Here is a 26,752-nt window from a genome sequence, read left to right as displayed (position 1 = left end):
TTACATTGCACAAGGGCAGGCAGGTTTAAATTCTTTATTGGCTTGGAGAGCTGTACCCCAGCTCTGCAAGGGCTTCCCACTGGGCTCAACTGGCAGGAGCAAAGTCAAGGTGGGAGGGGCCAACAGGCCTCTACTCCCCCTCCCACTACATGTAGCACCCAGGTAGCCTGGCCAGAGGCTGCAGCAGTTCCAAATGTCCAAATGCTGGCACTTCTGGGATGGCAGGTGCCTGCCTCATCCCCCAGACAAGGGGGCTGGCTTAGGAGGCAGTGGTCCTCTTCTGTTGGTGTTGCCTGCTCTGAGTCAGCAGGTAGATGGCCCCTGACTATAGACAACTCTCCTCCTCCCAATGCAGCTTTTTAGGAGCAATTGTTGATCCCAGCCAGAAATTGCTGGGCCCACCATTCGTCCAAGTCAATGGGTACAAAGTCTATGGAGAGAAAGAGGGAAAAGTCTGAATGGGAGAATACATATCAGAGAACCAATATTTCAGTCTAGCTTACAGGTTCTTGAATTTTAGCTCAGCTTGATTCCTGCCTCCATGAAGGAATCTTGGGTACATTTCTGCTGCTGTTTTATTCACTATGGTACAAAGAGCACCAGTCTGTGATAAAGAGATGTGAATTTAAGTCTTGACTCATATATATATAAAATGTATTATATACACTAACATATTGCTATAGATCAGCTAAATGGCAAATCACTTCATCTTTCTGGGCCTCAAGATTGCTCATCATTAAAATTTGCATAATCATTCCTCACAGAGTTGTGATGAAGAAAGCCCTTTGTAAACATGCTAGAATTAGGCAATATAATTATTATTGTGACTATTTGGGGGCAAGGTTTCACTTCCACTCAAATGGGAGGGGGGAACAGTAGCATACCTACCCAAAGGGGTTAGACAAGACCCTTCCAAAGAATTAAATTGCTTATAAACATTGAAGTGAGAGATGCAACTAAACTTGGCTAAAGGCCTCAAGCTGGAAAGAAAATAGGCAGAGCTGAAAGGAAATTTCACTTCAGGCATGTCCTTGACTAACAGGTGCACAGTGTTAAGTAATACCCTGAAAGGAGCTTGGAATCTGCTGCCAAGGAAATTGCTGGGGCAGACAATCCAGCCAAATTCTAATCCTTTCCCAGCTTACTCCACAACACAGGCACCTAAGAAGGCACAGGTGGCCCACCAGGTTGCTTATGGAGGAGCAAACCCTGCCAGGTTGGAAACAACAGTTCAAAACCATTTCTATGATGATCACTAGTGACCCCCGCACTTCCTGCTTAGGTAGGATGGGTTGTTTTTATTACCATGGAGGTCTGAGTGGGGAGAGCCAGTGTGGACAGGGAATACCCAGAGCAGAGGCTACTTACTTTGCAGCCCAGGGTTAGGTGTCTTCTCCACATACTGCACAGGTCTAGGCCCACTCTCACCTGCCTGGCTCCCCACCAGCTGCTGTTCCACCTGCTGCCAGGCTGCAAGAAAGATAGAAATCTGAGGGTTGGAGACGCCAGGCAGTAATGGAAAACTCCCAGCTTTTGCCCAGGCCAACCAAGAGAAAGGGACAGCAGGATGACCCACCACTCACGCCGACTGTGTGAACATACCACCAGCAACAAAGAGCAGCTCTGAACTGCATCTACCTAATCCATCTTTACCTACCTTCCTCCTCCCAACATACTTCTGGGTACCCATCGTGGTTAACAGAGTAAATTCAAAGAGCACAGCTTTATTTTTATCATGAATCTGAGATAAACCCAGTGAGAAACGTAAATGTAGTAGAGGAACAGGGGAATATTTACAGTTGATTGAACAGGGTCTGGCCTTGCCCTATTTGTCCAGGCAAGTCATTTTCCCTCCACTTTTCTCTCCTGTTTTCTAAAGTCTCTTCCAACCTTGATAGCCTATTTTATATTCCCCTGTTCTGTGACATCCTATTCCCATGAATGAGGAAGCTTCTCTCACCTTCTTATTCCTATAGGTCCCCAAAAAATAGTCTGGGGCTTCTTACCTTCGTAGACAAAGCGGACATTCTCCTCGTGAGCAAGTGTATAACTCTCCTCTGTGGCCGTAATGGACTGAGTTGTGGCCAGCGGCCTCCTGCCATTCACTCTGTTGAACACAAGCTTTGGGGCCAGGCTGTTAGGGTAAGGGGAAAAACACCTCTTTGGTCAGTACATTTAGTTCATGCTTCCATACACCCAAATGACTAGAGTACCAGAAATCCCATCCAAGACTTGATGGAAAAGTGAATACCCAACAGAACTGGATGACTTACATACTATGTTGCCAGACTTTTATTTCCCATCAAGGAAAATTTAACTAAATAAATAAATAAATTCTACCCAGAGTCTGACTATGACTGATTGACATTAGATGCTGGGTTCTACTCCTACAAAACTTTAGCAAAATATTCACTAGCTGTCGCCACACTCTGCCCCTCCTATAGGATAGAGCCACTGGGAGAGCTACAAATAACTCCCACCCTCCTGATCTAGTTGGCCTAGCAGCTCCAGGATATAGGCCCTAGCCAGAAATATCTTGGACAAGACAGAGACAACACGCCCTGCTCTGTGTTTGTAGTCAGGTTACTGCTTCTTTTTAAGACTGAATCTCCATTTTTCCCAGGCAGTGAGTGCAGGGGCCATTATTGATCAGCACAGAAATGGCTTTGAACTGCTGTTTCTAACCTGGGATGGTTTGCCCCTCCTTAACCAACCTGGAGGGCCTGACTTCACTAGTGCTATCAAACAGTACCGCTCAGCACAGCCCACTGTAGCCCTGAACTTCATAACTGCCATCCTAACCCTCTCCAGCTAACAGGTAAGGGAATAAGCATTCACAGAGTGTTTACTACATGTCACAAATATTATCTCATTTGATCTTCACAATAGCACTGCAAGAAAGGGGTTTTTACAGATAAGGAAACTGAGGCAAGCAGAAATTAAGTGACTTATAACGGTCAGACAGTAAATATCTGAGATTGAATTTTAATTCAGTTCTTCCACACTGTTGGCCTAGTCTTCTGTCCACTGCACCACCCACCTACCTCTTTTGGGTTTTTTTAACAAATTTTTTTTTTTGGGGGGTGAGGCAACTGGGGTTAAGTGACCTGCCCAGAGTCATGCATCTAGTAAGTGTTAAGTGTCTGAGACTGTTTTTGAACTCAGGACCTCCTGACTCCAGGGATATCCACTTCACCATTTAGCTACCCTCACATAGTCTCTCATAAGACAAACATGATGATATAAAAAAGCATGAAAGAAGGAAACATGGATTTTATTAAAGCATCTACTTACTATGCGGCAGGCTAAACATATTATAAATAATATTTTGTTTGATTCTCCCAGCAACCTTATTTAAAATGAGTTATGTGTGACTGTGGCCAGCTCCTAGGGTCAGTATTAATCTGACTATGAAGTTTTTATGCCCTAATACATGGTCAATTTTTATGTAGGTGCCACGTACTGCTGAGAACAAAGTATATTCTTTTCTATCCCCATTCAATTTGCTCCAGAGGTTTATTATCTAAGGTCAGTATTAAAGCTTAATCCAAACAGAGTCTGAAGAAGGGTTCTTCATGAAGATTTGGCCCAATCTTTTCACATTATAAGAGAAGACTCAGAAGGCAAGATAATTAAACCAAGGTCACCCAGGTCTGTAATAAGTAGAACTAGAATTTTAACTTAGTTCCTCTTGATTTCAGATCCAGTGATCTATCCAAAACATCCACGACTAACTACCAAACAGTCTGTAACTCACACTTTAGAGAACAGTTGGGAGAGGAACATCCCTAGGTCTGTGGGTTTCTACCTGGGTATGGATGCTGGGAGAACCCAAGGAGAACCTAGAAATGAAATCCTGCTTTAGCATCCAAAATGTCCAGAAAGAATCCTGTTGATTCTCCATTTCTCAGTTCTCAGGTACCTCTGACTAGGACTTCTAAATATTTACATGGCTTGAGTAGCTGATTGCCCACAAACCAAACAATTCTCAGCATGCATTTCAAGGCCTCTACAGACTGGTTTTCACCAATCATTGAAGCCTCATTTTTTAATACCCCTCTTAGCACTTTCTCTATTCTAGTCAAGCTGGTACCTCTAAATGATTCTTATTCACAATATTTCATCTCCTGCCTCTGTGACTTGGTACAAGTCATTCCTCATGTCTTTTTTTTTTTTTTTTTTTTTGAGACAATCAGAGTTAAGAGAATTATCCATGGTCACAAGCTATTAAGTGGCTGAATCCAGATTTGAAATCAGGTAATCTTCATTACAGAGTCAATGTTCTATCCACTGTTACCTTACTGCCTCATCCCCCACATCTTGAATGTATTCCCTCCCCACTTTTATCTCCTTCAAAATACAATTTCCTTTGATATTTTTTCCTAATCCCTGCTTTTCTCCATCATTATCACTTTTTCCCTCTTGGAATGATTTTGCAGAATATCTTTGCATGTACTTAGAAAAATAAAATGCTATTAAAGTTAAAAAAAAAAATCAAAGCTATTGGAAAGAGATCACTGATAATAGTCAAAATCTACCATTGTCTCTGAAGGTAATCCCAAAAAAGTAAATTGAAAAATGTTTTGAACAATGGCAATTTCAATAGAATAACTGTATGAGTTCCTAACAGAACAGCAACTTAAGTTTTAGTCCCAGCATGTTTGTTAAAAAAATTTAAGTTTTATTATTTATTCTGTGATCATATCTTGGATGTGAATGCTATTTTTCACATGTCTCTTTCACTTGAATAGTCAAATGTGTCATTAATTAAACCATGAAAAAAAATCCTCACAGAAATCAATAAAATTATCAAAAAAAATTGTTTTCTGGGGGGTGTCAATCAATTAAAAGATGACTGAATAAATTATGGTATATGGATGTAAGAGGAATATTATTGTAATATAAGAAAATGATACAGGGGATGGTTTCAGAGAAGCTGGGAAGACTTGTTATGAATTGATGCAGAAGCAGGAGAACAATTTTTTTAATGTCACAATATTGTTAAAACAATAAACTATGAAAAAACTCTAACACAATAGTCAACCATAATTCTAAAGGACTGAAGATGAAACTGGCTACCCACCTGAGAGATGACAGACACAGAGCTCAGATTGAGGCATCTTTTTTTTTTTTGGACATGGCCAATGTAGAAATTTCTTTTCCTTGACCATTCATATTTGTAACAGGGAATTTTGTTTTTCTTGTTTTCTTATAGGGGAAGGGGAGGAAAGAAAAGGCTGTTTGGGGTTTGTTTGAAAAAGAAATTAATTAAAAAATAAAAATAAGTTGCTTTATATAAACTTTTATTTACACATATATTTCAAGTAAGATGAAATGAAAATCGGGCCTTGTACTACCACCTGCCTTGCTGCGCCCTCCAGATGCTCCCCCCCCCCACCTTCCTAGCATTGCCACCTGTCCTGCAAAAGCACCTTAAGAATCCCTTGATTTTGTTATCTGACCTTCCACTGAACCCTAATGCCTTTCTATTCATCTTGCAGCTGAATCTTTCTATATATGGTAAATTCTCTAATTGTAATGTGAACCCCTTGAGTAGGGACAGTTTCAGTTTTCCATTTGTATCCTTAGCAACTAGCACAGCACTTAATACATGTCTATTCATTCATTCATTCACACAGATCCTTTTTTCCCCTTTAGCAAAATGTAAGCTCTTTAAGGACAGGACTGGATTTTCCCACACAGATTTTGAAGGTTGAAAGTATCTTCAGCATCCAGCTAGTTTAATCCAAAGTGTTAAGACAAAAAGAATCCCCACTAGAATATGCAGGACTAATGGCTCTTTCTCTTCTTGGAGACCTGAGAAGGAGAAACCAAACATGTTTGGAGGCAGACTATCCCATCTTTGGACAGTTCTAATTGTTAGATTTTTCTTGAAATCAAATCTAAATTCCCTCTTTGTAACTTCTATCCATCATTCCTGATTTTGTTCTCTGGGACCAAATAGAAACAAATCTTATCCCTCTTGAACCTGACAGCCTTTGAGATACTTGAAGACAGCTATGGCATCCCCCTTCAGCCATCCCTTCAAAATAAACTTTTAATTTTAATTATTTTATTTTTACTTTAATTATTTAAAATTTAATTTTAATTATTATATTTTTAGTTGATTAATTTACTAAACTCAAGTTTAGTTCTTTCACTAATCCTCTTAGGACTCAAAGGCACATGACTTTTCTGGATGCCTTCCTTTGCAATGTTCAAGCTTATCAATGTCCTATTTAAATTAAGCACAGAACTGAATAGTATGTGTCAGATGAAGTGTGATAAGGGCAGAAGGTCACCTCTCTTCCTGGACAGAATGAGTCACTTAATGCATCCCAAGCTCTAATTAGTATTTTCTCATAATACATGGCCAATTCATATTGAACTGATAGTCTACTAGAATCACCAGATCTTTTTCAGATGTCTAACCATACCTAGTTCTTCTTATATTTATGTCTTTGTGTGTGTACACAAGTATAAGACTTGTAAATAAAGTAAATAAATAATTTATCTCCCTGCTGATTTTCATCTCACTGATTCATGAAAATATACCAGTCTGTCAAAAGTCCTTTAAAATCTAAGGCTATCATCTAGTGCAGTAGCTACCCTTCTCAGCTTTGTGTCATCCATTCGTTCTTTATCCAAGCTATTGATAAAAACTGTTTAAAATTTTTTTAAAAAGGGAAGCATAGGTCTGGGTACTGATTCCTAGGGTATTCCTAGTGCTTAGTACAGTTCCTTGTCCACAGTAGAAGCCTGATAAATATTTGAACAATTTTTGAGTGTCTCAAGGGATAATGATATTTCTTCCTCCTTCCAAAGAGCTGAGCTCAGACATTATCTGTGTAAGCTCAAGCAAATCAATTACTTAACTGTTTGCCTCAGTTTTCCCATCTGTAAAATGGCATTTACCTGGCAGGTAATGTGAAAATCATGTGAAACAATGTTTATTAGAAGTGCTTAGCACAGTGCCTGGCACTAACAGCAGCTATTTAAATGCTTATTCCCTCCCTCTCTCCCTTCTTCTTTGCTCAGATAAGAAATACGCTGACTCCCTTCACAGCAGGGAACCTAAGGTGCAGAGAAAGAATAAAAGGTTTGGTCAGGTCCTTGCCCTCTTCATGGAGGAACATGATACTAACAGGAAGGATTTAACTTTCCATTGCCTGGGGAACTAGTCATTGATCATGTTAAATTCCTTACACTAGGTGGGAAATTAAATCTCTTTCCCTGTCTCCCTCTTTTCCTCCCTCAACTAATCACCCTTGTAGCTCTAATTGGAAAAGAAAAACAAGGCAAGAAGTCTTCAAGTCTTATTTATGAGCTCTGCTTCCCATCCTGATCACCACTCTGATTGTTGGATCCCTCTACCCCTCAGTGACCAGAAGTATTGGCCATCAACAGCAACCTTTCCAGGAGGATGGCAGAAAGGATCTGCTCACATTTTCCCCTAGGCCTCAAGTTTCCCATCTGCTGATGTGTATGAACTTCTCTGAGTGCCTCAGATGAAAGGGGAGCTATAAATAAAGAGGATTGTCTTGAGATCTGCATGTGTCCTGGCTAACATCCAAGCCCTAGTTGATATGGACATCACCCAGGACAAGAGACCTTTAAAAAGTCTGTCAGAAGGAAAAGGGCCCGATGCACAAAAATGTTTGTAGCAGCCCTCTTTGTGGTGGCAAGGAGCTAGAAACTGAGTGGATGCCCATCAGCTGGAGAATGGTTAGATAAGTTATGGTATATGAATGTTATGGAATATAAGAATATAATATTCTATAATATATAATATGTTATGGAATATAAGAAATGTTATATTAATATAAGAAACGATCAGCAGGATGATTTTAGAAAGGCCTGGAGAGAATTATACAAACTGATGCTAAATGAATTGAGCAGAACCAGGAGATCATTGTACACAGTAACAAGATTATGTGATGATCAACTGTGATAGACTTGACTCTTCTCAACAATGAGTTGATCCAAGGCAAATCCAATAGACTCAGGATGGAAAATCCCATTCACATCCAGAGGGAGAACTATGGAAACCAAATGGGGACGGAATCATACTATTTTCACTTTTTTTTGGTTGTTTATTTCTTTCCCATATTTTTTTTCCCCTTTTAGTCTGATTTTTCTTTTACAATATGACAAATATGGAAATATATTTAAAAGAATTGTACATATTTATCCTTTATCAGACTGCCTTCTGTCTTGGGGGAAGTAAGGGAGAGAGGGAGAAAAATTTGGAACAAAAATTATTACAAAAATGGATGTTAAAAATTCTTTACATGTATTTGGAGGAAAATGCTATTAAGAAAAGGACAACAATAAAAGTCTAGCTAATGTTAGATCGTGAAGAAGCCAAAGGGTGGTGATGACCTGTAACACAATCACTAAATGTTGGATCTGGAATAGATCTTCAAGACCAATTGCCATTTTTTACAGATAAGGAAACTGAGTCTCAGAGAAGGAAAAATTACTAACCTAGGATCATATAGCTAATAAGTAACAAAGTCTGACTTCAAGCCCATTTTTTCTGGCTCCAGATCTAGTGTTCTTTCTATTAACCACATACTGCAATTTAGTGAAGTTAAAGGCCAGCAATTATTAACACTAAAAGTATGTAGGAGCTATCTCTAAGTCCAATTGGGGGCAGAGTCACTGGTTAATTTTCTTTTTTGGCTCCCAGATTTCTTTGCCCCTTTGAAGAATGTGAAGATTAGTCATATAACTTTGGCATTGACTAGAGAGAGCAATGTTGGGGGAGGATAGGGAATAGAAAGATCACTGGATTTGGAGAACAAAAATCATAAGTTCAAATTCTGATTATTCATTTCTCAAATATATAGGGAACTGAGCCAAAATTATAAAAAAAAACTGTTTCCCAATTGATAAATGGCCAAAGGACATGAATAGGCAATTTTCAAAAGAAGAAATCAAAGCTATCTATAGTCATAAGAAAAAATGTTCTAAACCACTATTGATTAGAGAAATGCAAGAGGTGCCACCTCACACTTATCAGATTGTCTGACATGACAGAAAAAGAAAATGACAAATACTGGAGGATTTATGAAAAAATTGGGACCCCAATGTGAACTGATCCATCATTGTGGAGAAAAATTTGGAACTCCTTCCAAAGGGCTATAAAACCTGGCATTATCCTTTGACCCAGCAATACCACTACTACGATTGTATCCCAAATCAATCAAAGGAAACCCACTTGCTGTTTTCTTGGCAGAATACTGGGAATAGTTCATCATTTCCTTCTTCAGCTTCTTTTACAGATGAGGAAACCAAGGTAAATAGAGATAAGTGACTTGCCCAGGGTCACACAGCTTGGAAGGGTTTAGAGTCTGAGGTCAGATTTGAACTCAGAAAAATGAGTCTTCCTAACTCCAATCCCATCAGTCTACCCATTTAACTTCCCAAATGTGTTAATTATTATTACCCTCATCATCATCACTATTACTATTACATCTGTCTCCCAAGTTGGAGTGAGAATCAAAAGGGATAATGTTTGCAAATGTTCAGCATATTATCTGCCACCTAGTAAGGACTATGCATTATTATCATTTTATTTTATTTTAATTTTTTTGCTGAGGCAATTAGGGTTAAGTGACTTGCCCAGGGTCACACAGCCAGGAAGCGTTAAGTGTCTGAGGCTGGATTTAAACTCAGGTCCTCCTGACTTCAGGGCTGGTACTCTATCCACCATGATATCTAGCTGCTCCATATCATTATCACTGTAGAAGGAAATAAAGAAATGGAAGGGCAATCTTGTGTACGCCCAAGAGCACTGCACAGAAACCCAGGAGCCAAAACCAACAGATTCGAAACTTCCTGACCCTGTGACTGAAATATACATGGGATTTTTATCCTGTCACACTCAAGGTTGTTTTGTTTTGGAAAGGCCTTGAAGGTTGGACAAGGCTGATTGCAATTAAAAGCCCTGCAGGGTTTAAGGGCTAACATGTCTTATCTCCTCCCTTATGCTGGAAACTGAGGCCAGAAAATTAAATAAAAACTTTGTCACTGATTGTGCTCTATGGGGGAAAGAGCTTATGGACAGGCAACAGTTCCCTCCTCCCCTGATCATGAGAACATTATATTCCCTATAATGCTGGGATGCAAGTAATGCAAATAATTCTTAGGAACTTCTTCAGGATCAAAAGAGAATATATATCAGAAGTCAGACCCACATCTCCCACCTGACTCCAAACCTATATGATGCATAACTTCCAGGAAGAGATGACCTTCTGCCCTCATCAGACTTCAGACACATTCTATTCAGTTCTGTGCTTCTTCTCATAATAATCTCTCTTCATAATGTCAACTTCTCTTACTAAGCTCTATGACCCCAGACCAGCCATTTCACCCTGTTTGCCCCAGTTTTCTTATCTGTAAAAGGAACTGGAGAAGAAAATGGCAAACCACTCCAGTATTTTCACCAAGAAAATCCCAAGGAGTCATGGAGAGTTTGGAGACAAGTGAAAAACACTTGAAAAAAAAAGTTTATATCCTGGATTATTCTTGATTGTTTTATATCTTGATTATTTTTTTTACACATACCAATAGCTTTTTTCCCCCCACATACATACAAAAATAGTTTTAAACATTCACCCTTGCAAAGCCTTGCGTTCCAAATTTTCTCCCTTCCTCCCTACTTCCCCCTTCTAGACAGCAAGTAATCCAATATAGTAAAGTCTGATTATTCAAGGCTGACCAACTATGTCCAAAGGGCTATCAAATTGTACATACCCTTTGATCCAGCAGTGTTACTACTGAGCTTATATTCCAAAGAGATTTTAAAGACAGGAAAGGGACCTGTATGTGCAAGAATGTTTATGGCAGCCCTCTTTGTAGTGGCCAGAAACTGGAAACTGATAGATGCCCATCAATTGGAGAATGGCTGAATAAATTGTGGTATATGAATATTATGGAATATTATTGTTTGGTAAGAATTGACCAACAGAGGAAAGGGAAAAATTGGAACAAAAGGTTTGTCAATTGTCAATACTGTAAAACTACCCATACATATACCTTGTAAATAAAAAGCTATTAAAAAATAAATGAAAAAAAAAGAGAGAAGAAATGACCAACAGGATGATTTCAGAAAGGCCTGGAGAGACTTACATGAACTAATGTTGAGTGAAATGAGCAGGGCCAGATCATTATTTACTTCAAAAACAACACTATATGATGATCAATTCTGATGGACCTGGCCCTCTTCAACAATGAGATGAACCAAATTAGCTCCAATAGAACAGTAATGAACTGAACCAGCTACACCCAGAGAAAGAACTCTGGGAGATGACTATGAACCATTACATAGAATTCCCAATCCCTCGATTTTTGTTTGCCTACATTTTTGATCTCCTTCACGGGCTAATAGTACGCTATTTCAGAGTCCAATTCCTTTTGTACAGCAAAATAACTTTTGGACATGTATACTTATATTGTATTGAATTTATACTTTAACATATTTAACATGTATTGATCACCTGCCATTTGCGGGAGGGGAAAAATTGGAACAAAAGGTTTGGCAATTGTCAATACTGTAAAATTACCCATGCATATAACTTGTAAATAAAAAGCTATAATAAAAAAAAAGAAGAAGAAATATGTATAGAAGAATTGAACAATTTTAACATATATTGGATTACTTGCCATCTAGGGTAGGGACTGGGGAGGAGGAGGAAAATTTGGCACACAAGATTTTGCAAGGGCCAATGTTGAAAATTTATTCCTGGGGCAGCTAGGTGACAACAGTGGACAGAGCACCAACCCTGAAGTCAAGAGGACCGAGTTCAAATTTGATCTCAGACACTTAACACTTCCTGGCTGTGTGACCTGAGGCAAATCATTTAAGCCCAATTGCCTCAGCAAAAAAAAAATTAAAAAAAAAAAAAAAAAACAATTTATGCATATGTTTTGAAAATAAAAAGCTTTAATTAAAAAAAAAAAAAAAAAAAAAGACTGACCAAGAACAGAACAAAAATCTCTTGTCCCCTACTCACAGGCTTAGCCTAGACCTAGAGAAGCCAATTAATTCTTGAATGAAAAGCCCATCTCTCCCTCACTGACAAAGAGCCTAGAATAAAACACTCTCTCTCTCTCTCTCTCACACACACACACACACACACACATACACACACACATACACACAAATACAATATAAACATTGGAGCTCAGATGGATCACAGGCATGATCCAGTTACTCCCAAATCAGAAACCCAGAAACGTGAATGATCAAGTCTGTAATAGGATGGAAAGAACAGCTGGATTTCATTTGACTTTCCAGTCTGGATCTTGAATGCTAAGGGAATGCCCAGTTAGAAACGACCCTCTCTCCTGCAGTGGAAGGGGGGAGGCTGAGGAAGGAAATTATCATCATTTCCATAATAGTTTTAGTATGGACTCTAACCATAGCCTATGGCATGAAAAACCATTGTTGTAATTCAACTACAAAAACTAAGGACCAATCTAAATAAAACTCACCCCCTTATAAAAATTCATACATACAGAGTTCCAGGACAAGTTAGTTCTGATAACACACAATAGCTGACACACAGAAAGTTGTTTTGCCTTCTGGGGAAGGGTTTAATCCTGTTGGAGCTGGGATTGAGGAACAAGGGAGGGGAAAGGTGTGAGATACTCCACTCCCCATTTCAAAACCAGTTCAAAACTCCTGAATCAGATGAAAAAAATTGCAATTGGACTTATAGGGACTGCTTGCTGAAGGATGAGCATCTGAGCAAAGATCTTCCCTTGAGAGCCTGTGGGCCTTTGACTTCCCTCCCACATTCCTCCTTCACAGCATTTCTTTAACCTTCCATTCTTTTAGCCAGTCATTCCCAGTTCAAAATCTTTGATGTTTGAGAAATCTGAAAGGTGAAAATTACAGAGGGCTAGGCTTATTAGACTCTCATGGACATTATTCTATTTCACAACAAGGATGCCTGATTCATGATGATCTCATGCCTTTATTTGCTGTACCCTGACCTACCCATGAACTTTACCTTCTGCTTTGAGATTCTTGCAATTACTGACAGCATCTCTTGAAAACATGGATCTTTTCTAGGTCCTTCTTGTCTGCTTAGACAAACTTCCCCTTTGGTGGCCATTCTGCTTTAAGCTGTTTCTATGTTGATTTATCTTTGGTTGGTTAATGTATTTCTAGCGGCTTCATGTCTACAGCCAATCCTTCTTTTGTTTAATGAAATTTCTCTAAAATGTACCATTTTCTCTTCTGCCATGCAGGTCCCTCATCTTGCCACCCCCTCACCCTCACAATGATTCCCACATCTGAGCTGTCAAATAATCCTTACTCAGGAGCCATTAGCAGACTGAAATTCATGTTTTCATGACAACCCTTTTTGCTGCATTCAGACATGGACAGAGTCCAAACCGTAATCATTGTGGTGTGGTTCACCAAAATGGAAGCCATTGCCTGGGGCAGAAGCTAACCAAGGCTTCTTCTCAGCCAGCTACCCTGCCAAGAGCACCTCTAAACAAAGGGAGCCACTGTTTGAGGGAAGGATGGGCAACAGGCCTGGACCCCACAGTAGCCCTGCACCCACAACTTCCCCTTAACTTGTATTACAGATGACCAAGCTTCCTTTGTCTTCAGTGAGAAGCAAAGAACCACACTCAGGCCTAGGGTCAACCCTGAGGGACTAAGAAAAGCTACTGAGTCTCAATTTATGAGATTCTCTCAGATTCACTTAAAGATCTCAAGTAGGATCTCAAGGACTAAAAAGTGCTTAATCTTAGTCAAACGTGGAGGTACATTATAATTCCCAAACTTTGGTAAAACTCTAAAGGGCTGAATAGATGAGTGTAAATTAATATTATTAATCTCACACCTGCTGACGCTATCCTAGGAACAGCTGGAGCCAAGAGTTTTTGGTTCCAGTTCCAGACCCAATTTTGTGCCCCAATCGCCTTATCTGCAAAATGGGGATTCCATCAATAGCATTTACCTGGGAGGCAATGGGGATAATATGAACTCAAGATAGCAGGGCTTAAAGGACTGTGATCAAAAAGTAAATCTTAGTTCCCCAAAGCCTCCGTTTCCTAATTTTTAAAATGAAGAAAATAATGTCTACCTTCCTCATGTTACTGTTGTGGAGAATATGTTTTGTGATGCTTAAAGGAGAATATAAATGGGAATTATATAATATTAACTATTTTTATTATGGTTCATATTAATGGAATAGAGGCCCAGGCAGGTACTATTGAGATGAAAAGATTTTGGTCAAGTTCCTGATGACTAGGCAAGAGTAAGCCTAGCTAACTTCAGAGGCTTATGATGAGGTTAGTTGAAATGTAATTCTCCTTTTTTTCTCCCCTTCTAAACAACTCTCAAAAAATGGTCTTCTAATTCCCAGAGAGGCTGTCAATCAAGGGAGTAAGTATTCGCCCTGACAAAAATTACAGATCCTTCAGATATTTAAGGTCAGCCTTCAAATCCTGCCTCAAAAACTCACTCCCTATACTATGCTGGGCAAGTCACTTAACCCCTATTTGCTTCAGGTTCCTTATCTATAAAATGTGATAATGATAGCATCCAGAGTTGTAAGGTTCAAATGAGATAACCTATGGAAGATAGATCGATATACAGATAGACAGAGATGGATATTATTGCATGTGGGTATACTTGTACTAAATATTGTTATTATTATCACCCCTTTTTAAGTTTGTTATGAGAAAAGCACTGGATAAATAAATCTAGGCTGTTAATTATTAGCCCCCAAGCCAAGAAGATAATGAGCCTGTTTATCAGGTTTTAAAAATTTCTCAGAGTGGTCCAAATTTCCTGTGGGCCTGTGACCACACAGGTAGGATGTATCTGAACTGGAAATTCAAGGCATCTTAGTTTTCTTCCAGACTCAACTCAGCTTCACAAAACACTTTCTGACCTAAGGCCTTACATAATTCCCGTTGTTAACATTCTTGCGTTTATTTCTCTGAAATTACCTTGTATTTCCTTTTATACTTTGTATATGCTTTTCTATGTACAAACTGTTTCCTAAGATATGTCCTTCCTGCCTCTAAGAATCTATGTTTCTTGAAGGCAAACATAATTTCCTATTCTGTCTTGATATTCCCAAAGTTTAGCTAGCACCTTGTGTAGAAAGGAGACATTTAATAAACACCTCAGCCTAAGAACCCATCCCAATACATCACACTAGATGTAAGAAGTCCAAAAAGCTCTGAGATCAATCAATCCACAATCCAATGATTATTAAGTAAGCACTTAGTATGGGCTTTGGAACTGAGCCAGTCTAATCCCTAAGGATACAAAGCAAGGCAAAAAGTTTATTCAGTATTTCTAAAGTTTTCAAAATACTCTCTTCATAATCCTCTGAGGTAGGTAAGCTAGTTTACATCTTTTTCAGATGAGAAAACTAAGATTCAAAGACATGGTTTCCCACAGCTAGCTAAGTGTTAGATTGAATTGGATTCTCCCCTCCTCAGATGTCACTGTCTTGAGCTAGAAATCATTCCTTCATTTCACACAATTACTGATACTTCCTATACTCCTAAAGACATGATTCTGTGAATTCAAGGACCTAGTTTAATGTTCACTGGTCAAAGCTACCAGGTTAAGAAGAATCTGGATGAGCAAAAATGATAGCAAGCAGAGGACACATTTGGAAGTAATAGCTAATATTTCTATAGCTCTTTACATAGATTATTTCATGAGATCCTCACTCCTGTGATGCAAGTGCTAATAGGAGTTCCATTTTGTTGTAATTCAATCATGTCTCTTCTTTGTGAGCTCATTTGGCTTTTCTTGGCAGAGATACTGAGGTGGTTTATGAGGAAATCAAGAAAAACAGAGCTAAGTGACTTCCCTAAGATCACACAGCTACTAAGCCCAGATCTCGTGCTCTATCTACTTTGAGGATGAAGATCAGTAAAACAGATGAGGAAACTGAGACTGAGAAGGTTAGAGCCTTGCTTAGGGTCACACAATTAGTAAATATCTATTGTAAGATGCTCCCCTACAGACTTGGGATGAAGTCAACAGATAACAACCAAACACTTTTTTAGAAAAGTTAAGGATACAATTATCTGAATTACCTCCTAGACAAATAGTGATTGGTCAGAAATAGTCTCTAATTCTGTCTATCTAGGGAGGTGCTTTCTTCTAAGAAGGGAGGTGTGTTTCACTTTATACCAGGTCTCAAATCAGGTTTTTAAAGGATGGAGGCAGCCATTTGTAGGCTCAGAAGCAGCCTATAATTGTAGACTCAGCTGGAGTATATGTCAAGTTCAGAGGCAAGCTGTAATGATCTGGGCATACTGGGAACTAGCACTCTATTAATCATCTTCTATTTTCTTGAGGTTTCTTGTTGTCCAATTTGTTAGAGCTCTGGAAAGCTTACTATTTCATCCAAACACATTGACTTCACTCATCTTTCATTTACAAACTCCACTTAATCAAGCCCATTTCCCCCAAAAAATCTAACCCCCTCCAGGAAGCAAACCAGCAAACAGATCTCTTTATCCTGTTACACTTATCAAGGAAGAGATATTGAATTATATACATATATTATCACTGTAAAATTATTATAAAATTAGCTCCATACTTCTGATCTGAAAAATAGTACCCTAAGTATTCAGAGGTACCTGTTCCTAATTTAACTCAAATATAAATTATTTAGGTTCTAGAAAGCATTTTAAAGCCCTGTGTAACTGAATTAAAATTAATCTCATTGCTTTTAGGGCTCTACGCATACACATCCCTTATCACCCTAAAGAGAATGAACACAAGTTAAAATTCCTTAGATCCCTTCCAGTTTTAAAAGTCCCCAACCAAGTAACTCTCCTGGGGCCATGATAACACATCATATATTTTCCTTAAAACAAAATGCAGTCATTGATTAAATCCAGGACCAGAGATTATCAAAACATCTACGCACAAAGATTTCTCCCTATGCCTGACAGAATTTAGATGTCTTAATCAGATGACTGGAGTCTTCTGTGGCTCTCTGATTTCATGAATAACAGGATAAGAAGGGACCTTAAAGATCACAAAGCCCAACCTCCTTATTTCAATAACTGACTCAGATTATATATGGTTTCCCTTTCATTGCAGACAATAACATTAGAGGAATGACTTGGCAATAGTATATATGGATAGGGAAGCCCCTTCCTTTTCACATTGCTCTACAACTTTAGGAAAACAGGTTTTGAGTTATGGTTTCCTTGTCCTATTAATTTATTCATTCATTCATTTATTCAATAAGCAGTTATTAAGAACATACTATGTACAAAGAACTGCATTAAGTGCTGAGAAAAGATAGTATCCCTTCCCTTGTGGAGCTTATATTCTGGGATGGGATGGGGTAGAGATGAGATGCAGACACAAAGCAGGTACTCTTTTGAGATCTAAGGAAAAAGGGTTGCCACTGATGGGATGAAATCAGCCAAGTTGTCATGGAGCTGGGTTGATTGGTTTACTCAAACAAGTCTCTCTATCTAAAAGTAGAAAGATACTTTAAGAAGATAGGAATAAGTCTTTAGCTACCAATCACAGATTTTAGACTAAGGGTTAAAAAAGCACTTAGAACTGGAGTCATGTTGCACAGGAAGAGTATTTGAATAGGCTAAGAAAATTTGGTCTTGCTGGAGGGGTCATCTAAAAATTATCAAGCTATTTGAGAACCAAGGTCATTTCAGAGATTGGAGCAAGTCTGGCATTCCAGCTAAGTACTCTTTAAAGCAATCAGGAACTGAGGGTGAAAGGGGCAAAGGGAGGAAAAGGAAGGACTGGGTCAAATGATCAATTATGATCTATGACTTAGTACTTGGGTTGGAAAATGTCACCAGCATTGAAGGAGAAAACTATGGAGACTGAATGTGGATCAAAGCATACTATTTTCACCTTTTTTGTTTGCTTGTTCACTTTTTCTTTCTCATGGATTTTTCTTATATAATATGATAAATACAGAAATGTGTTTAGGAGGATTATACAGGTATAATCTATATCGGATTGCTTGTTGCCTTGGGGAAGGGGGAAAAAGGGGAAAGAAGATTTGGAATATGGAATCTTTCAGGAATGAGTGTTGAAAGCTATCTTTATGAGTGTTTGGAGAGGTGAAATGTTATTGAGGGAAAAAACTATAAAAAAAGGGGGGACCTTTCTTACCTTATTAAGGTGTCATTACTGATGGAATGAGTTAATTGAGTAAATTAATAAATCCTACCCTTTTATACAAAGAACGGGAATGAAACTGAAGAAGATGAGGAGGATAGTCTAAGCACAAAAGAATAGTGTGAGCAAAAGCACCAAAGTGAGAAAAGTACAGAGTATGTGGTAAGGAAGGGGAGAGGGAAGTAAAGAGACAAAAGAATTCATTTGAGTTTGCACTCCAATTAAGGAGCAGAGGCAAGGCAACATGGTGCTTGGGCAGAAGATAATGGGACTGGAGACTAGGAAAAGCCCCTTATAAGCCCCCATATGGAAGTTTTCCACATTACACTATTCTACAAATGATAGATACAATGAATACAGAGAAACATGGGAAGACTCACATGAATCAATACAAAGTTATCAGAAATCAATAAGGTACATAATGACTACAAAACAATTGAAATTGAATGTTGTAGAATTATGATGACCAAGGAGTCCACCAGGAAAAGGTGGAACTAAACATGTTTATAGCATCTACAAAGTGTTAGACACTATATTAATCACTTTTTATAAATATTGCCTCTGATTTCACAACAAGCCTGTGATAATAATAGCTAACATTTATATAGTGCATATAACACATATATTAGTGCTAACATTTAGAAGCACTGTGCTAAGGATTTTACAATTATCTCATTTGATCCTCATAAAAACTCTGCAGAATAGATGTTTTTAGCTTCCCCTTTTTACAGCTGAATGAACTGAGACAAATAGAATTTAAGTAACTTGCCCAGGGTCATATAGCTAGTAGTAAAGCTCTAAGGCTGAATTTGAACTCGAGGGCTCCTGTCCACAGGCTCAGGGTTCTACTCAATGCACCACTAGCTGTATCCAAAGAAATACAAGGCATGAGCAACTATAGGTGTGTAACACTGTAAATGATATATGTTTTTTTTACTTACCCATTAATTCTACTGAACAGTGTCTTCGGGTCTCCTAAACCAAATAGTACCCTCAAGTATTCAAAAGTACTTGCTTCCTAATTTAACTAAAATATAAAGTGTTTAGTGCCTAGAAAGCATGTTACAAGAGATGGCTCTCTGGGAAGTAATAAGGGTAGGGCTTTACTGGAAAACAGATGATATTTTTTAAAAAGTAAAAATTTTTAAATAGAAGAAAAAAAGTGTTTTAAACAAGGTCTTATAGTCTTCCCTCAACTGATCTGACCTGGCTACTCCTCCTGCTAATTATTCACTTAGTACTATCCTTCCCTTCCCCTGGTACTAAATCTTTATTGACCCTCAAAGTAGAAGGCAATATCCCAGAAATATCCCAAGCAGAAAAGGATCACAGTCAACACCTTTAAACCTTAATAAGATTTTTCTTATTCCTAATAAAACAGACACCCCAGAGTCAAGCTGCAGTCCTACTGTCCCACTATTAGGAAGAAAACTGGGAAGGCAGAAAAGAATCAAGTTAAATTCAATTTGATGTGGGGCTTTTCTTTCTAATTTATGTTATGACCTTAATTGGATTACACCATTCCCTTCATCACTCTGCTACCACAAATCCTGACCTTACCTAGCCTAGCTGCCTCCTCCCTCCCTTTTAGCTACTGAGAAACAATGTTAAGTCTGGGTGTGTTAAAACATAAACACCTTGTAATATAAATATAAAGCCTTTGTAATTGGGCGCAGCCAGATAGGGAAGCCAGCCAAGACAGGAGGACCAGAGTAATCTCAGACGTTAACTAGATGGGCAATTTACTTAACCGTCTCAGTTTCCTCATCTGTAAAATAAGCTGGAGAAGGAAATGGCAAACCACTCCAGTGTCTCTGCTCAGAAAATCCCAAAACAGGGTCACAAGAGTTAGACACATTTTGACCATTTTGACCAATTTGACCATTATAACTGTGTCTCTCTTCTTTTGTTGGTTGCATCTGAATTATGTAGTCAAATTGTCTCTATTTTTTGCTGAGGCAATTGGGGTTAAGTGACTTGCCCAGGGTCACACAGCTAGGAAGTGTCCGAGGACAGATTTGAACTTCTGACTTCAAGGCTGGTCAAGTTGTGCTTTTAAGTCAGTCAACCTACAGGCACCTACAGTGAGCCTGGGGCTATGATAAAAACTGGGGATACAAAGAAAGTTAAAAGCAGTCCCTGCCCACAAGAAGTTTGCAATCTAAGGGAAACAACATGTAATTATATGTAAATAAGAAATATGTAGGACAAAAATGAGATCACCTTTGGGGAAAGCACTTTCATTACAGAACAGCACAAAGGAAGGCCAATGGGAATATGGTCACATGGGAGAATGGGAGTAAAGTATAGGCAAGTTGGAGAAGTAGGAGGGACAGATTCTGAATGCCAGACAGGATTTGATATTTGATCCTGAAGGTGATAGGGAGCTAACTATTGACATTTATTTAACAGGGGGTGACAAAGTCAGACTTGAGCCATAGGAAGATCATTGTGATGACCAAGTAGGGGCAAGAAAACTACCAGAAAACTATTGCAATAATCTTAACAAGAGGTGATGAGCAGGTTCACTAAACTGGGTTCAATGTCAGAGAAGAGGAGGGGGAGTTTCATCCTCAACACATCACTTTCTCACTTCCCACATGCAAGGTGATAACAAATGTTACTTTGACATTTCTCCTCTACATTCCTTCTCAGACACAACATTTTCTAGTTGTGTGATTCTGGACAAGTCACTAAACCCTGTTTGCCTCAATTTCCTCACTTGTAAAATAAACAATTGGAGAAGGAAATGACAAAGCATTTCAGGACTTTTGATCATGTTATTTTATTCTACTCTGGGCTTCTCCATTCTCTTTGTAGAAAGAGGGAATTACTCTATGTAACTTCTACCAATTTTTCCATCTATAGAGTCAGAATCAGGAAAACCTGGGTTCAACTATTACCTTTGACAGTCTGGGTAAAACTCTCACAAATCCATGAATCTTAACACCTCTTCAAAGAAAGAGATTCAATGAAGCCTTGGGTTGCAAAACAGTCACTGATTAGTACTTTGGATAGGCAATTTCTTCTATAATAATGAGTGTGGCCCTTAAACTATCTGATTGTTTTTTTTCTTCAAATTCTTTTATTTTTATTGATATTTTTTGTTTTTACATTAACTAAGTTTTTCCTTCTGTTTTTCCCATCTGTATTCCCCATCAGAGAGATATCCTATATGTCTTGTTTTGTTTTGTTTTTTTTAATGTTTTTTTATTTTTCCAAATACACATAAAATGTATCTGATTTTAATGAACATCATGATATATTAATAAAAATAATACTTCAAACATGTGTGGTTTTCTAAGTCAATATACAGCCCATAGGGACAGTTTAGTGGCTGAATTTGACACTACTGCCCCACATAAATGAAATAATAGATTCCAACAGCTAAAAAAAATAAATTACAGTTTACAGAACAATTTAGATCCATTACAGTATCCATAATAATCCTATGGGGCAAGCAGGAGAGCTATTATTATTCAATATATAAAGTATAGAGTTTAAGTAAGTTGCTTAGGCCAAATTCTAAGTGACTCTTCCATGGTGCCTCACTTTTTCATCTGTGCAATGGAGAGAATAATCAAGTTCTGGATCTTTCCTAGTCAAAAAGCCCAAGGCTAAAGGGGGCAGCTAGGTGGCGGAGTGAACAGAGCACCAGCCCATCTGATCTCAGACATTTAACACTTCCTATCTATGTGACCCTGGGCAAGTCACTTAACCCCAATTGCCTCAGCCACCCCCCCCCCCCAAAAAAAAAGCCCAAGACCCCACTAGTTCCAGTCATTTATTTTTCCAGTTTTAGAGAAAATACAAGAAGTATCTCCTTTCTTTTGAGGAAGACAATCAAAAAGAAAATCAAATAAAAACCCTACAAATAATACAATGCAACAAAAATACATAATACCTTTTTTTTCATTTAAAAATGTATCAAAGTGATGCAATGACATGTAGCAAATGGCAAATGCTAAGGAAGGATGGGAAGAAAAGTGAAGAAAGAACAGCTGTAGCCATCTCAGGAATTAATTGGTCCACTGTCCCAATATCAAACAGTTCTACCTCTTGAAATTTCCTACCTTCCATCTTGAAGATATATTTCAGGTATTCCCTCCTACAACAAACCATATGTGGACTGTATAAGGATTCCTGTGGACTAAGTTTATTGACTTAGAAAACCACATATCCTTACATATTTTTTGCTCTGCCTGTTTCTAGGTCACCCTCTATCCTAGTCCTGCTCACTCTTTCAAATTATTTTATATTAACCTAACTATATATATAACTATATAACTATATATATATATATACTGTATACTCCAATAGAATAATATGAAGGCTTTTGTTTCTGTCATTGTATCCCCATCACCTAGCACAGGGCTATATATACAGGAAGCAATTAATCATTGCTTATTGGACTTTATGAATTGTTCAAGTGCACAATTACCCAAGTGGCAGCGTAGGAATCTCTTCTGCCTTATGGAAGATATATTACCCAGGACTGGCTCTAGTTTGTCAATGCTTATGAAATTAAGCATAGAACAAAATGGTTAGTAAGCATGAATTAGTAAGTTAGCAGAAAGAGGGGAGTCTAGCTGAAATATAAATGTTGGACATTTCAAAAGAAGCTCCTAGCCCTAAGCCTATCCACAGAGTGTGGGGGATGGAAGGAGTGAACCTTTATACATATTCTAAATGAAAGGGCTTTTTAAAGTCATAAATGAATAAGAATTAATCAGACCTAGATTTAAGTCCTGGCTCAGACAATTTACAAGCTATGTACCCTTTTAGACAGCAAAATAGCTAAGTGGAGAGAGCATTGAGCCTGGAGTCGTTTAAGACCAGTTAAAATCCAGCCTGGAAGACCGACCACCTGTGTGACCTGGGCCAATTCATAAACCTCTGCCTGTCTTAGTTTCCTCAACTGTAAAATGAGGATCATGATAGCACTTACCTCGCAGGGTTGTTCGGAAAGATCAAATGAATGAATACCTATAAAGTTCCTGACCAATAAATGCCCATTCGGTCCTCCTCCCCCAAGACATTTCACCTTCTCTGTATTGCCAGTTCCTGATATATAGTAAACATTTAATGAATAATTCTTGAATGAATCATTCTATTTCACAGCATGTTATATCTGGAAAGGACATTGGAGGTTAGTTATCATAAACCTTTCCTCAGACAGATTTGGGAAAAGAGATCCAAAGGGGTAGAGTTGCCCAAGGTCAGATAACAAAAGCGTCAGAATCTGAATCCAGGTCCTTGGACTTTTACGTTCCATACTCTTTTCACCGTACCCCACTTGTAACTTCCCAGAGCGTTTGAGAAAAGTGCTTAAAGCCGCAGTCTGTGACCCAGCATTTCCAGGATTTGCAGCTTTGGAGACGATCATGCCAAGTCATGCTATTGGTCTGGGAAGCAGAGGACTGGGGCCTGCCTCCCCAAACTCAGCCTGGAACGGCCTTGGGGCACCGGAGCTTCGGAGGCCCTGAGGAAATTCTCGAAGCAGCAGGAAGCAGCCGCCGGCCCCACCTCCCGCACCCAGGACGTGTTCCACCCCCTCCAGCCCCCCCCCACCTCCCCCCGGCGCAGCTGGCAGCCCGAGCCAGGGCAAGCTCGTGCCCTCCCAGCCCAGCAGAGCCCGGGGCCCCGGGGGATTCTCGTGGCCAAGGCAGAGGGGTAGGGGGGGATAGGGGGCGGGGCGCGGATGTGGGCATCCGGGGGGGACTGGAGAAGCCCAGCGAGTGGGAGGTGGGGAAGGATCACTCGGGAGCCCGCCCTCCAGGGAAAAGGACATTGCTCTAGTGAGCAGGCGGGCAAAGCGAAGACTACCCGAATTCCCCCTCCCCCCCAGCCATGTGGCAATGACACTCCCCAGTAACCTTTCGACAAGGTCACCCCTCCTCCGCCAACCTACCATGCCTAGCCCCAGGAGCCGCAGCGGAGGGGGGTGGGACGGGGGAGCAGAGGAGAGGTTGGGTCCGGGCTCCCAGCCGGGCCCGGGGGGATGGGGACCACCCCCCCACACACACACAAGGCTCTCGCGAAGGGGCAGCGGGACGGCCGCCCGAGTGCGGCAGCTAGCTCACCTTGACAGGGGCCAGGGGCCCGGCGGCTGCTGCGGCTGCTGCGCTGACCGCCGGCATTTCAGGTGCTCTCCCAGCTTGCTCTCCAGTTGCTGCGTGGGACCTGCAGGGACGAGGACTCCGCGTCACCGCCGGCCCGGGGGGAGCGGGCCGAACTGGCACGTCCCCGGCGCTGCCGGCCCGGGGAAAGGGGCTGCGGGGCTACAGGCCGAGGACCTCCGCGAGCCGGCGGGGGCTCGGGAGACTGCAGGCTCTAGCGGAGGAATCGTGGTACGCCTCACTCTCAGTGGGGAGTGACAGCTCGTCGAACCGCTCAGAAAAACCCCCAATGGTCGCTTTAAGAAGGAAAAAAAAACCTAAACCACGAGGGTTTGCGACTCCATGTGCAAGGTGGGGGCGAGAGAGGAGGGGGTGCTATGCCCCCGGAGCCCTCTCCCGGCTCCTCCTTCCTCACCTGTCCTCCGCTGCGTGGCTAACTTGCTGGGTCCCTTGGTGATCGTGTACATTCTGCGCTCGCCGCGGTTCTCCGGGGAGGCAGGACGTGGTCAGGGGGTCCCAGCTTGGAGAAGAGGTGGCAACGCAAAGGTGGGGGGCGAGGGTCACCTTCCGATCTCGGCCCCGACCCCTCGGGACCACCCAGCCCAGCACAGTCCGACCAGACCAGGTCAAGTGGCTGCCAAACTCTCCCCGTCTACCTTCTGCTTTAACTTCGCTCTGCGTCTGAGAAATTGCGATTCCCCTTTAATGCTAGGGGAGAGTAAGAGAAGGACTGAGGCATGCTAGCTACACGCCCCCAAGCGTCTTAAAGGGACCTACAACCCGTGCGGAAGTGCAGCCTCTGGTACTCTAGGGCAGCTACTGAAAACTTGCTTTGCTCAAGCTCATGGGAAGACAGCCCAACTAGGAAATGAAATACGTAGAGTTCTTTGGGGTCTGGACGCCCTGAATGGTCATAAAATGCCTTTCAGGTGCCCTTAAGTCATAAAGCTAGTGTAACTTTTTGGAGGGAAATTCCCTTGGCACCCTTTGCAAACTCAGCCCAAAACTTGGGTCACAAGACTTCTTGTGGGGTTGTTTGCTCACTATAAAGGGCTGCGAAAGATAAAAGGACTAAGATAGGAGTTAGTGGGGGTTGGGAGTGTGCTGAAAGTTAACAAGCTTTTTTTTTGGGGGGGGGGTTAAGTGGGTGAATATATGCCTGACTAACGAGTTTAATCTGCATTTTTCATATTTTCTCAAGTCTAGACAATCAACAACAACAAAAAAAAAAACCAACCCCTCTTTTGTAGCGTTTGCAATTTCCAAGTTACAAATGCTCACACTGAAATTTAACAATTGGTTCCCAGGAGCTGGTACGAGCTGACTCCAGCATACCCCTAACTATATCTAAATTAAACACTTTACGAACATTAGAAGTGGAAAATAAAGATAAAGTACAGCTCCCCCTGAAAATACAGTTCCCCTTAAAAAGATCGAGAGACAGAGAGAGAGGACTGGAAGGGATGAAGGAGAAAAGAGGGAGAAAAAGAAGGGGGAGGAAGATAGGGACAGATTTGTACCAGATCTGTGATTTAATTGCTATGGAGAACCCTCTGGGAGGAAACATCACGTGTTAATAGAATCTAAATTGCCGAGGAGGAGCGGATCTGCATTGCTAGAAGGCTTTTCCTCCGCGGGAGTTCCCCCTGCCAATTAAAGCACAGCTCTGACTTGGCTTTCCCTTTCTACTGTACTCCTTGCTAGTTCTCTTCCAACTGTCAGATGCTTTGGGAATGCAATTATTTTAATCTCAACTAAAGCTAGCCGCAAGGAACAAGGAAGTTCTAGTGAAAACAAATGTCATAGAATCCCAAAGTTGGGAGGGACTTCGGAGACCATCCAGTCCAACCCCAAAGTGAACGAGACTGGGTTTGACAGACTGCCAGACAAGTGTTGCCCAACTGTTGCTCTAACATTACCAGCAAGAGGGAGCCACTCTCTCTACCTTTCCGACTAGCAGCTTCTGTCTCTTGGGAGCTGCTGCTTCTCTGCTCTAAGTCCAAGGAGAATAATTTTCAACCCTCTTCCTTGATAACCCTTCAAATACTTGAAAACAGATAATAAAGTGAAGTTCCTAAGGATTCTCTAGACTTAACTTGCCCAATTCCTTCTACTTGATTTCTTCCGGTTTAATTTCAATGGCCTTTATCATTCAGGTTTCCAATTTATCAACATTTTCTCTAAAATGTGTGACCCAGAATTAATTCCAAAGAACTCTGGATGGTGTAATTGAGAGGAGGAGAGCATAACTTTGGAATGCTAATTTTGGGTATCATGGTTCTCAATGCATTCTAAAACCGTAGTGGGCTATTTGATTTCTATATCAAACCGACTTTTCATAGTTCTCAAAGTCCACTGAAATCTTCACCTCTTTTTAAAAATAATATTTTATTTTTTTGTTTTATAGTATTTTCTGAACCCAAGAATACAATGTTACCCTAAAAAAAATACTATCATAGATTTA

At 40.2% G+C, this 26,752-nt stretch overlaps 1 protein-coding gene across 1 annotated transcript; it reads right to left on the bottom strand.

Annotated features, from left to right (window-relative positions):
* On the bottom strand, positions 1 to 25,069 carry MCRIP2 (MAPK regulated corepressor interacting protein 2). Its single transcript, XM_031945719.1, has 5 exons — positions 24,704 to 25,069; positions 24,253 to 24,352; positions 2,007 to 2,134; positions 1,369 to 1,470; positions 1 to 430 (listed from the first exon to the last, which is right to left on the bottom strand). The coding sequence occupies exons 1-5, from the start codon at positions 24,753 to 24,755 to the stop codon at positions 360 to 362; spliced, it is 453 nt and encodes a 150-aa protein (XP_031801579.1). The 5' UTR covers positions 24,756 to 25,069; the 3' UTR covers positions 1 to 359.
* Positions 25,070 to 26,752: the final 1,683 nt, after the last annotated feature.

This window comes from Sarcophilus harrisii, chromosome 1 (genome assembly GCF_902635505.1).
Source record: "Sarcophilus harrisii chromosome 1, mSarHar1.11, whole genome shotgun sequence".
Taxonomy (NCBI): Eukaryota; Metazoa; Chordata; class Mammalia; order Dasyuromorphia; family Dasyuridae; genus Sarcophilus; species Sarcophilus harrisii.
This window is presented reverse-complemented; position numbering and strand designations above follow the sequence as displayed.

Excerpts from the sequence above, each read along its gene's own strand:
- MCRIP2 (XM_031945719.1), bottom strand. The coding sequence starts at position 24,755 with ATGTACACGATCACCAAGGGACCCAGCAAGTTAGCCACGCAGCGGAGG. Across the intron at positions 24,353-24,703 it reads AGCCACGCAGCGGAGGACAG|GTCCCACGCAGCAACTGGAG; the intron begins GTGAGGAAGGAG and ends TCGTCCCTGCAG. Across the intron at positions 2,135-24,252 it reads GGCCCCTGGCCCCTGTCAAG|CCTGGCCCCAAAGCTTGTGT; the intron begins GTGAGCTAGCTG and ends TTACCCTAACAG.